At 36.8% G+C, this 12,823-nt stretch overlaps 1 protein-coding gene and 1 pseudogene across 1 annotated transcript; both read left to right on the top strand.

Annotated features, from left to right (window-relative positions):
- Positions 1-1,853: 1,853 nt before the first annotated feature.
- Positions 1,854-4,397, top strand: LOC148564945 (uncharacterized; annotated as a pseudogene).
- Positions 4,398-6,156: 1,759 nt separating this feature from the next.
- LOC148564944 (uncharacterized) lies at positions 6,157-7,901 on the top strand. Its single transcript, XM_088487111.1, has 6 exons — positions 6,157-6,369; positions 6,460-6,663; positions 6,792-6,884; positions 6,981-7,088; positions 7,170-7,538; positions 7,854-7,901. Exons 1-6 carry the CDS (start codon positions 6,157-6,159, stop codon positions 7,899-7,901), a joined length of 1,035 nt encoding a protein of 344 aa, XP_088343237.1.
- The last annotated feature ends 4,922 nt before the right edge of the window (positions 7,902-12,823 follow it).

Below are 12,823 nucleotides of genomic sequence, written 5' to 3'. Positions count from 1 at the left end.
TTGCCACTGTTTGTGCTTTTAATATTGAATTTTGTGAATTGGTGCATTTGGTTCGCTTGGTTTATGCTATTTGTTATTATCAGTATTAATGCACGCCAAGTGCTTTCTGATATGCCTCTTTGATATTCCTCTCTGGTTTATGCATGTTCACAATTCTAAATTCTTGTTTCTCTATCCAAGTTCATATTTATATTTTACATATACATTACAAGATAACAAGCTAAGGACTCTTTTTCTGTTCATGCATGGAAAAGCTTGTGGGATCTGTTTAAGTGTGACTAAATAGTATAATTAATTAATTAATTAAATAAATGCAAAACATTTAGGCATTTAGCTAACTAACAACTCTAGTTGCCTTTTGTCTAAGCAGTTTTCTTTTGTTGCTTTCATTGAGCTGTTGTTATGCTAGTGTATAAAATATATAAAAAATATATATAGTTAGTTTTTTTTTAAATGTTGATGAATGAAAACTCTTAACAAAAATATAAATATGATCTGTTGTTATATGTTTGAAATGGATAAAAATGGATCTGAAGCTAAGGGTATGAAATTATTTTCAATTCTTTTATTCTGCTGCTCCTATGGTACTGCTTTGTTTATACTTTTGTTTCTTAAACTTTCAACTATTTTTAACAGTTTCTTGCCATATGCCACCGACATTACATATGATAGTTTGGGTTGTGGAGTTCTTATTCTTTTCATTCTGCATTTTCTGAATACTACTTGGAAATCTTTTTTACACTGCAGAATGTAGAAGAAAGTGAAGAAAGAGCACTACAGGTTTAACGCTCTAATTCTGAGTTGCTTGCTCATGTCTTTCCAAGGTGATTGCTGTGGTCAGAAAAAGAGAGTTGCATAATTTTTCATGCTTTGCTGTTTGTATTTGAAGGAGTAATCTTTAATTAATACAGTTATTCTTAGGTGAAAGTTTATTATTATTATGATTACCTTATGGCTTGAGAATGATTGTATTTAAAGTATACTTATCAGGAGACCTAAAATTAGATTATTGAAAAATCACAGCCTAGATATACTTTAATCTCAGAGAAATTAAAGTTGAGACATACTTGCCAGTTTTAAGTCAAAATTGAAATAGTACTAGTAATTCATAAAACAGTTTATATAACAGCGAAAAATAATCAAGAAATTTGTTAATTGCTGGTTGGTTGCTACATGCTACGATGGCTATTTTTTTCGGTAAAAAAAATAGGCTGACAAGTGTTAGGGGCCACTCTCACCCTAGTTGAAGATGAGAATTAAAATTCTCAAAAGAGTTTATATTCAGGTATTTTTTATGTTTTAAAGTAAGAAAAAAGTTTAATTCTCAAGAGTATTTTAATTTTATGCTTTCCAACAGACTTTTGATAGTTATCTATCCACCACTACTACCACTTCTTTTATTCTGCTGCTCCTGTGGTATTGCTTTGATGTTGCTGTGGTGCTGATTATCTGCTGCCGAACCACTATTCGCTGCCGCTGCTACCTTTCTAATTCTGCTTCTGCTGCGCTACTACTTTGGTGCTGGTGTTGTACGGATTAAGACAGTATTTAAGGTTGGTTCATGCGAATTTAAATACATCTCTTAATTTGTTATTAATGTTATGTGGACAACTTAAGTGCTTTCCTGAGGCACTCACTTCAGGACCTTCTTTAAGAATTGCTAAAATTTAATTTTCTTCGCTATTTTATGTCCAATGCCATCAAAGTATTTTGGAGACTTGGAAAATTTTGTCTCTTAGTTAATTAGGAAGCTAGACTCGCAGTTAGTGAGACTAACAGTAAAAACTTCAAACTAGAAACTTAGCTATCTATTTGAAATATATAGGTTTTCAATGGATGTATCCAAGGATTGGATGGATACACCACGTCATGAAAAAGAATATCAACTCGGTGTAGAAAAGTTTTTACACTTTGCTTTTTCATCACCGGGAATTCCTCAAGGGGAAGAAATTCAATGCCCATGTGCAAAGTGTTGTAATAGGCTTTGGTTAAGGAGAGATGTCGTGTATGACCATCTAATATGCGATGGATTCGTAAAAGGTTATAGGCGGTGGTTTAATCATGGGGAATCACTTGTTGCTATGGATGTTGACAGTGACACAGATGAGGAATATAACTGCAATGATAATATTGATGAGTTGTTACGTGATAGATTCAGAGATACTACACAAGTTGATGGACATAACATGGGGCCTAACGAAGGTGCAAAAGAATTTTATAAATTGGTAGACGAGGCAAGCCAAGAACTATACCCTGGATGTAAAGGATTCACAAGATTATCCTTTACCATCCGTCTTTACTTGTTAAAATGCTTGCACGGTTGGAGTAATGCGTCGTTCACTTCTCTCTTAGAATTATTGAAAGAAGGAATGCCACATTTGAATATTCCTACTTCTTTTGATAAAACGAAGAATATGGTGAAGAATTTGGGTCTTGACTACCAAAAGATCAATGCATGTCCCAATGATTGCATGTTGTATCGGAACGGGCATGAGAATGACACATCTTGCCATGTTTGTGGAACATCCCGTTATATTGAGCATCATGTAGAAGAGGACGATGCTACCTCATCTAAAAAGCCTCGTAAAGTTGCTGCAAAAACTCTAAGGCATTTCCCCCTGATTCCCAGACATCAAAGGCTTTTTATGTGCACAAGGAAGGTTGAAGCTATGTCTTGGCATCATAATGAATGTGTTAAAGATGGGTCGTTAAGGCATCCTGCCGATGGTGAATCTTGGAAAGCATTTGACAGTCGACATGAAGATTTTGCAAAGGAGCCTCGTAATGTGAGACTTGGCTTAGCAAGCGACGGATTCAATCCGTTTCGAACTTTGAGTAGTACACATAGTACATGGCTTGTTGTTCTGATGGTGTATAATCTACCCCCTTGGATGAGCATGAAGCCTGATTAATTTATGCTCTCTTTACTCATTCCTGGCCCACAATCACCGGGAAATGATATTGATGTCTTTCTTCAACCACTAATTGAAGAATTAAAAGAATTGTGGGAGTTAGGTGTCGAAACATATGATTCCAAAGAGAACAAAACATTCAACATGAGAGAATGTCTTTTATGGACAATTAACGACTTCCCTGCGTATGCTATGTTATCTGGGTGGAGTACAAAGGGAAAATTGGCTTGTCCATGTTGTAATGATGAGACTTCTTCTATATATCTGAAACATAGCCACAAGACTGTTTATATGGATCATCGAAGGTTTTTACCCATGAACCATCCATGGAGACATAATAAAAGATCTTTCAATGGGAAAAATGAACTTAGGTCTCCACCGCAGTTGTTAGATGGAACAACTGTATTTCATATATTGCAAGGGGTAGACAATTCTTTTGGGAAGAAGCAAAGGAAAGCAAAGAATGGCATTTCAAATTGGAAAAAGCGATCAATCTTTTTTGATTTACCATATTGGAAGTTCAACATGTTTAGACACAACCTTGATGTCATGCACATAGAGAAGAATATAGTTGATAGCATAATTGGAACGCTTTTGGATATTTCTGGAAAGACAAAAGATCATGCAGCTGCGCATTTTGACCTTAAAGACATGGGTATCAGGAAAAACCTTCAACCAAGAGATACAAATGATGGTAAAAGAACTAAGTTAGCAAAGGCATGCTTCTCAATGACTGCAGCAGAGAAAACAATCTTTTGTAGTGTGTTAAAAGGGGCAAAATTACCAGACGGCAGCGCTTCCAATATCGCTCGATGTGTGCAGCAAACGGAAAAGAAGATTTCTGGTTACAAGACCCATGATGCTCATTTCATGTTACATTACTTGTTGCAAGTACCGATCAAGAGCATACTTCCTGACCATGTTGCCATCGCTTTAGTTCGATTATGTTCATTTTTTCGCCGGATATGTCAGAAGGTAATTAGCATAGATGAGGTAGTTAACTTAGAAGCAGAGATTGCTGAGACATTATGCCAATTGGAGAGGATTTTTCCTCCAAGCTTTTTTGACATAATGGTGCACTTGCCTATCCATTTGGCAAATGAAGTGAGGTTAGGTGGTCCAGTTCAATATCGTTGGATGTACCCTGTTGAACGATATATGTGCACACTAAAATCATATGTTCGTAACAGAAGTCGTCCAGAAGGATCCATTGCTGAAGGATATTTGGCAAATAAGTGTATTAATTTTTGCTCAAGATATTTGCATGAAGATGTCCAGACAAGATTCAATAGAGTCCCTCGAAACAATGATGAGTGTGTTTCAGAAGAGCTGCGAACTACGAGTTTGTTTCCAAGCAAAGGATGTTCTTTGGGTGGAAAAATGGGAGATTTGTTCATGTTAGATGAAAAATCAGAAATACAAGGTCATTCATACATCCTAAACAATTGTGATAAGATCGAAGTCTACATGAGGTATTTTGTTTGATTCATTGTCATTTCGTTGACCTCAATCATAACATTTTACCCTACTAACAAATAAGAATATGATTATTTGATCTTAAGAGAGCATGAGGAGGCAGTAAATGATAACAATCCATGAAGAACAAAGTAGGAGAAAGCCAAAGACCATAGTCAACAGTTCTCAGAATGGTTTAAAACTCGTGCCATGAAAAAGGATGTGCCTGGTTGGGCAAAAGGGTTGGCTAAGGGTCCAAATAGAGTTGCAAAAAGATTTTCAGGTTATGTTATCAATGGGTATAGGTTCCATACAAGGCACCGTGATGCGAGACGTAAAACCCAAAATAGTGGTGTCACATTGGAGGCATTGACTCCTAGTTTTGCTACTGTGAAAGATAAGAACCCAATTGAAGCCAAAGTAACCTACTATGGTAGAATAGTTGATATGTTTGAATTAGATTATTATGGCCAATTTAAGGTAGTCCTGTTTAAGTGTGAGTGGTATACAGTTGCAAAAGACAACTTTGGTCTCTCATATGTGTATTTCAGTAAGAAATGCTACCAAGAAGAACCATTTGTGCTAGCATCCCAAGTAAACCAATGCTTTTATGTGCAAGACCCATATGTGAGTGACAAACACTATGTTATAAAAACAATTCCAAGAGATTTATTTAGGATAAGTGATGACCTTGAGTCTGATTCCCCCATAATATATGCAAGGGAGCCATGTGAACCTGAAGTGATTCCCAGTCTCCCAAATGATAATGGCGAAGTTGATCTAGTGAGGAATGATCTACGAGCAACCATTATAGATGTGGCTCCAAATATGTTTGCCAAACAACGTGTTGAGGAAGATGAGGAAAGTGAATACGAGTACATGGAGGACTCTGATTCTGAAACATCTTGACATGTTTTCATGTAATGCTGTTTTGGTAGAATTCTAAATGTCTCATTTGTTTTAGTTATTTTGCTTATTTAATTACTCGCTTAGGTTGATTATGTTCATTTAATTATTCATAAAATAACATTTTTTTATTGCAACTCTTTTGTGTATGCAGAATGGAGAAAGGAGAGATCGCTAAAAGAAAACGGATAAGTACCTTAGCACAAAAAATGAAAGAAAAAAGTCCAAAAAAAAAAGAATTCCTTTGAGGTTACACAAGTGAGGTCAAGTGCTGAATTGCTACAACAATACAATATTAAAAGAGAAAAGATCATGGCTGAAAATAAGAAGGCTAGCTTCCAAGCTCAAGACCCAAAAGATCAAACAAGAAACCAACCCATCACAATCGTGGAAGATGCCATTGAAGAGCAAGCTAGGACTCCAAAGAAGAAAAAGAAGGTGCAACCAATGTCACTTTTTCAAGAATGTGAACATAATAGGAACGGGACAATGTCTCATGCTGAAAAGACCTCCAAAACTGGGAATCAGAGGACTGTTGAAGCTGATACAATAGAACAAAATGATTTAAGTTCTGATGATGAGGGAGAAGATACAAGCGAGGTAACTGCAAGTTCAACGAAAAAAGGAATGAGTCTTGACATGTATTTTAAGGTACATGGGATAAATTTGAAAGATAAAGAAGATGAGGAAGATGAGGAAGATGAGCTTGATGATGCTGCAAATGATGAGGGTAATGGAGGACAAGCTAGTAATGAAGGTGCTTTTCTTGTTTTACCTTATTGTCAAAATATAGCTTGTATTACTTCTAAGTTGATTTGAGTTTAAAATTCTGTTATTTTAATCGGACTTACGCACAATAAAGAAGAAAACTCGTGGAAAGACTATGTGCAAAAAGCTTCATGCCACTGATTTTAATGATCGATGGGAGGTGGAATTTTTTGGAGGGCAGCCTATAGGTCCAACCAAGGAGGTTGTATCTAACCTCAACCAACTCTTGGGCACAACAGTTAGAAATCCTCGTTTTGTGACTTTGCTATATACTAGTTGGCATGGTGTGCCTAAAAACCTCAAAAAGGACATGTGGGAGTATGCCAATGTATGTAAGAATTATAGATAATTTTGTTAAGATTTATTTGTTACTTTATTTATGCTAACCTTTGACATTCTAATTTGTTGTCTTGTTTAGCAAAAATTCATTCTTCCAATAACTTCAAAGCCGTGGGTAATGAACGGATTTTGTCGTGCATGGAAAAAATACAAAGGCGAAATAAAAAAGGACCATTTCTTGAAGTACAACACAAAGAAAGAAATGATAAAGAACCGACCGTTAGAGATCCCTGAGGTTCAATTTCGCAAACTAATTCGGTATTGGAGTCTTCCGACTATTAAGGTAATATTGTCTTTTAGTTCTTTATGTGATTAAACTTGGTGTTTTGGAAAAAGGTAGTGTGATTTTGAAAAAACAAGAAAACATGTTTATTAAGAATAATAACATCTCTTTTTCATGTTTATATTTAGGCTGTGTCTACTAAGAATGTTGAAAATAGGTCAAAGCAAACATGTCCTCACCGGATGGGTTCCACAAATTTTGGAATAGTGCACAAGCAGCTGGTAATATAACTTATTTTTTTGTGATTTCTCATTTATATTCAGGTTGTAGTTTTCTAGTTAGCATGTTTCATGTAAATTTTTCTATATGTACTCTAGCGCGACTCTAAAGAGAACAGTGAAGAACCATCAAGAGTTGAAGTTTTCATAGCAACTCGCACAAGTAAAAAAGGAAAAGAAATTGATGCTAAAACACAAAGCACAATTGTGAGTTATTTGTATTTGTATTTGGATTTGTACAATATTAATTCAATAGTGATTTCTATTAATATTGAGTTAATGCGGCAGGCTGAACTTCAAACCCGCATAGAGGCAGGGGAAAATGATGAGGATGCATTTGTAGGAGTGTTAGGAAAGGACCAACCAGGTCGAGTTTGTTGTTTTGGGGCTTCGATTACAAAAAAATCTCTTAAAAATGATGAGGAGTTTCGACAAGTCAAGGTTGAATACAACAACAAGGTTGAATCATTAGAGAAGAAGATGGACAGTGTATGTAGTTTATTAAAGGTATTGGTGCACCAAGTCAACCTTGGAATGAGTGAGGAAGAGGTAGCAGCCTTAGTGCAAGCTGCCCAAAATTCTCCTTTGGATGCCTCAAGTAGCAGACCGAGAAATACTCCTCGCTCCTCCGAATCAACTCATATTCCACCCAAAGATGTAAGTCACTATCTTTGGATATTCGATATATTTCCATTTAAAGTAGTTGACTTATTGTTGTAGTTGATTTTGGACATTTGATAGTGAGATAAAAGATTCTAAATGGTGCTAATGGTGTTGAATTGGAATCTGAATTCAAAGTTGTTGACTTTTTAGTAGTGTTTTGTTTTGTATCTAGTGTGGCATTGAATCTCAATTTTGGAAAACACGAGAAATCTTTGAAGATTTGCACTTTTTCCTAATCAAATTGGAAAAAGGAAAAGAAAAGAAACCATAATTGAATTTTAATGTTTTTGTTTGTTTTGATTTTTGCAGACTCCAGAAGGAATTAATGGCTCTCATGGTATATCTCATTTTGCTTGATTTATTTATTGGGGATCGGTTATAGAATTGATCCATATGCAATTTGTATTGATTCTCCAGTTGCAAGTATAAATTGTGCATGCATGTGACTGCAGGTGCAGTATAGGGCTACAAGAATGGTTAATTTGGTTGTGAAATATATTAGGAGTTAGGGTGATACATGCCATTGTTGAGAAACATGTGACTGTTGCAGAAAAAAAAAGGAGGGGAGGGGGGGCAGTTTGATTGTTAGCTTCCTAGCTATATTAGTACCCTTTTTCCTTTTTTGAAAACTTTAAGAACAAAAAAAGTATACTGGCTTTCAATGAAAGAAAATCCTTTGCATGTTACAATTATTGTACAACTATAACATTCATTTGTTGATAATATATGTCTCCATTTTTTGGTTTGGTATAAGATGCACTACTAACACAACAATATTTAAAATTATGCAGGGAAGTGCTGAAAACAGTTTCGCTCACAATGATCAGTAATCATGAAGTTTTATATTTTGTAATGAAGTGTAAAGGAAGTAGATAATGTAACCCATGTTGGAATTGTAATTCATGTATTAGGAAACTGCTAGTGGATGAGACTTTGATTTTTGGTATTTTGTTAGAGTATAACTAACATGTGATCAAACACTTTTTCTGTGACAAGTTTATGAAGCAAGGATTTGTTGATTTAAAATTAGTAGTCATCTTTTAAGTTTTAAAATTATCTATGATTTTGTAAGGTTTAAAAAAAGTAGTGCCAATAGGTACTGAACTATTTTACAGCCACGCTTTAAAAGGGTGGCCATATTGTACAACAGCAATCAATAGCCACGCTTTATAAGCGTCGCTGTAATTTAGTTCAGAACCTATTGGCACGCTTCTAAAGCGTACCCATATCTCTACTTGTTGCCACGCTTTGGAAGCGTGGTGATATACGTTGCAGTGCTCATGAACAGCCACGCTTTAAAAGCGTAGCTGTATCTCACACCTATTGGCACACTTATAAAGTGTAGCCATATGTCTTGCTATTGGCACGCTTTAAAAGCGTAGCTATATCTCACACCTATTGGCACGCTTTTAAAGCGTAGCTATATGGCATGCTATTGGCACGCTTTAAAAGCATAGCCATATCTTGCTATTGGCACGCTTTAAAAGCGTAGCAATAGTTCACACATATGGCCACGCTTTTAAAGCGTGGCGATCTTTAAAAGCGTGGCAAGAAAAAAAGCGTGCCAATAGGTCACGAAAAGCGTGGCGATAGAGCTACCAGCACCCTTGCAGTTGTGACCCTTTCAAAAGCGTGCCGGTAGCTCAAAAAGCGTGGCGAAAAGCTATCGCCACACTTTTAAGGACTTTTCGCCACGCTTTAAAAGCGTAGCAAAAAGCTTGTTTTCTTGTAGTGGGTTGTGTGTTCTTTGGCTCAAAAACCATGTTCCACATACAACTTCAAACAAGTTTTAACATAAAAAATTTTTTTTCAATTTAAATTAGTGAAATTTTTCAAAGATAGGGTCTTAAAAGAATTTTATTACTTTAACCAAGTAGTAAATAAATGCATAAAATCAAACAAATATGCAAATGCAATAACTAATTTAACAAAGAAAATTTAAACATTAGTGTTGAAACAGAAAGGTACTAACCCATGGAGATCGGTATCGACCTCCCCACACTTAAAGATTACACCGTCCTCGGTGCATGCTAAGATGTGCAAGTGGACGGGTGGCTTCAACTTATGCTTTTCTCTATAGATTATGCAGATTGACTTGCCTGTCTCCCCATGTAAACGTCTTCCGGTTCTCTTCCGGGTGGCCATCCTGAAAGAAAAAGGGAAGAAGAGTAACCCAGAAATAAAAATAGGAAAATAAATACAGTATGGGTGGGTTAATGCCAAATAATAAGGGTCTCAATTACATGGTAGCTACAACATGCAAGTGAAAAAACAATAGAAGTACATGGCAAATCAAGAGTGCAAAAATTTGCAAAAATAGGAAAGAGAGTGTGGGTAAGGAGAGATAATATAAATTCATGTCAATGTAAAAGTAATACAGGTATAAAAGATTGGCATTGATATAAATAATATTACCTAACCAAAATAGAACAAGTCACTGAGCACCAACAAAATACCAGAAAAGATGTAACAGTTGAATAAGAACATTTGAACACCAATGGTAAAATAATAAATTTAGAAAAATAAAAATATGCAATGAATGAAAGTATGCAAATAAATAAAATAAAATAAAAGATAAGAAGAATGAGAAGGGAAAGAAATAAAGTGAGAAAAAAGAAGAAAGAAGAAAAGATAGAAGAAATTAGGATTAGAGAAGAAAAGATAAGATATTTGGCAAATTAGGATAAGCTGTGCGGCGCAATCGACGCGGACGCGTGGGGCACGCGGTCGTGTGACTTGCACTTATAAAGATTGACGCGGTTGCGTCGGTCACGCGGTCGCGTGACACAGTTTATGCTACTGGCGCAAGGGCAGCCTCACACTCGCACAACTCTCTATTCAAAATCATATTAGTGCAAAATTTTAAGTGACGCGATCGCATGGGGCATGCGATCGCGTGGGTGGGCTTTAAAGGAATATGACGCGGTTGCGTGGGTCACACGGCCGCGTGGGAAGGATGATGCGTTCAGTACCAATCCAGCACCACTCTCGCACAACTTTCAGGTGTGCACCACTTTGACGTCGAAATCTTGGTCACGCGGCCGCGTGGAGCACGCGGTCGCGTGGGACGATTTGCGCCATTGGCACGCCTCCAGCCCTGCTCCTGCGTAACTTCCTGTTCATTTTCTTTTCTTCCCATTGCACTGGTGACGCGGACGCGTCAGCGATGCTGCCGCGTCGCGTGCGTGCTTTTTTTTTTTTCATAAATTAAGAGATTATTGGTTTTTATTTAGTTATTAAAAAAAATTTCAAAAATTTTTCAAAAATTTAGTTATCTTATCTTATTTCCAAAAAAATCAAATTTCAAAATTTAAATTTAAAAATTTTCAAAATTCAATTTAAAAATTTTTCAAATTTCAAAAAAAAAATTTTAAATTTAAATTTTAGAATTCAAATTTCAAAATTTCAAAATTCAAATTTCAAAAATTTAATTTTCAATTTCAAAATTTAAATAACCTTTTAATTTAAAATTTGATTTTATTTTCATTTTTAATTTTTATTTACTATCATGAGTTCTCACCCCCATCGCTACGAGTCTGGTTACAATTATGTTGCAGGAAGAAGAAATTACAATGAGAACAGGTATCAAGGTTGGAACAATCGAAGATGGGAGGATCCACAAGGATTTGATCAACCCTCATGGCAACAACCACCTCCAATGGACTATCAACAACCACCACCATATGCCTATGAACCCCCTCCTCAAAATAACTTTGGACCACCAAACTCACAAGCCCCTTTCCGCCATTCACCTCCATATGACCCTAACCCTCAACCACCATACCAACCACCTTATGAGCCATATGAACCATATATAGAACCACCCCAATTCCAACCCAATTACTCACAAGAACCACCACTTCAATATTCACCATCTCCATATCCATCAATCCAAGAGCACTATGATCCTATTTATGAAAGCCGAGTGCATCAAGAGACAAAGGATCGTTTCAAGGAAACAGTGGATCGATTTCAGGCAACCATTCGTCAATTGGAGCAAGCGATAAATCAATTAGCTTCCCGACGTTCGGACACTCAAGGAACCCCCATGGCTTCATGTGGACAATCTAATGAAGAACGTAGCATGAAGGAGATACTAGAAACTCCAGTGGACAGTACGGAGCATGACTTTGTACTAGAACAAGTATAGGAAGCCGGAATTATTGAAGAAGAAGAAGTGGTCGAAGACTTAGGAGATGCAGAACCTCCATGGGAAGGTCCAGTCATAGAACCCCCTTCCAAGACATTTGAAATTGATGCTGAGGAGGGTGTACAACCTCCAAGGCATATCATAGTTGAAGACTTGGAAGAGGTTGATCAAGAGGTTGAAATTGAAGAAGCTTGCAAAGAGGTGGTAATTATCAGAGAAAAGCACAAGGGAGTGGAGCTTGCAATTTCATTAAAAACACCTCCCCCTAAGTTGCCATCATCCTTCACAACATTCAAGTGGGTAAAATTCATATCCCTTAGCTTTCTAATTCCACTTGAATATGGGCTACTGGAGACGGATGGTCAACTTAGAGCTCTTTGTAACATTAAGAGTAAGAGGAAGATGGCCAGTGGTAAGAATTGTCCTGCAAGGTTCATCATGGTTGGAAGCTTTCAGTTTAAACGCAAAGGTCGGTGTAAAGCTCAACTGAATGGGTCTAGGAAGCTGTTTGGTAGCTGCAGTGAGAATTCAAATTACTTATCACCCAGTTGGAAAAATACAGATCCCGACAAGGATGGGTGTAAAAGCAAAGTTTGGGATCCTGGAATCTGCTCTGACACTTGTTACCCCGGGAGCCTAAGAATCTGTTTGAAGCTTCTTAAGGGCTTTACATGCTTAGTTTGGGACCCCGGAGGCTACTGGAGATGCAAACATTGGTGGAGATTTCTGGATGAGTTCAAGCACAAGCCACCATAACAGGGAGCTCATCAAATGTCCAACTTAAGGACTTTAACTAAAAGTGCTAGGTGGGAGACAACCCACCATGGTATGATCGTTCCTTTTTCATTTTTAGTTAGTTTTATTTGTTTTTGAGTTTTATTTTATTTTATTATATTGAACCTGGAGCTTTACATCACATTCATATTAACATTTCATTCTGCATTTTTTTCAGATTATCAAAAAAAAAAAAAGCACGCACGCGACGTGGCAGCGTCGCTGACGCGTCCTCATCACTAGTGCAATGGGAAGAAAAGAAAACGAACAAAAAGTCACACGAGAGCGTGGCTGGAGGCGTGCCAATGGCACAAATCATCCCACACAACCGCATCGCTGATGTGACCGCGTCATA

This window comes from Arachis ipaensis, chromosome B5 (assembly GCF_059453495.1).
Source record: "Arachis ipaensis isolate K30076 ecotype BB chromosome B5, ASM5945349v1, whole genome shotgun sequence".
Lineage (NCBI taxonomy): Eukaryota > Viridiplantae > Streptophyta > Magnoliopsida > Fabales > Fabaceae > Arachis > Arachis ipaensis.
This window is presented reverse-complemented; position numbering and strand designations above follow the sequence as displayed.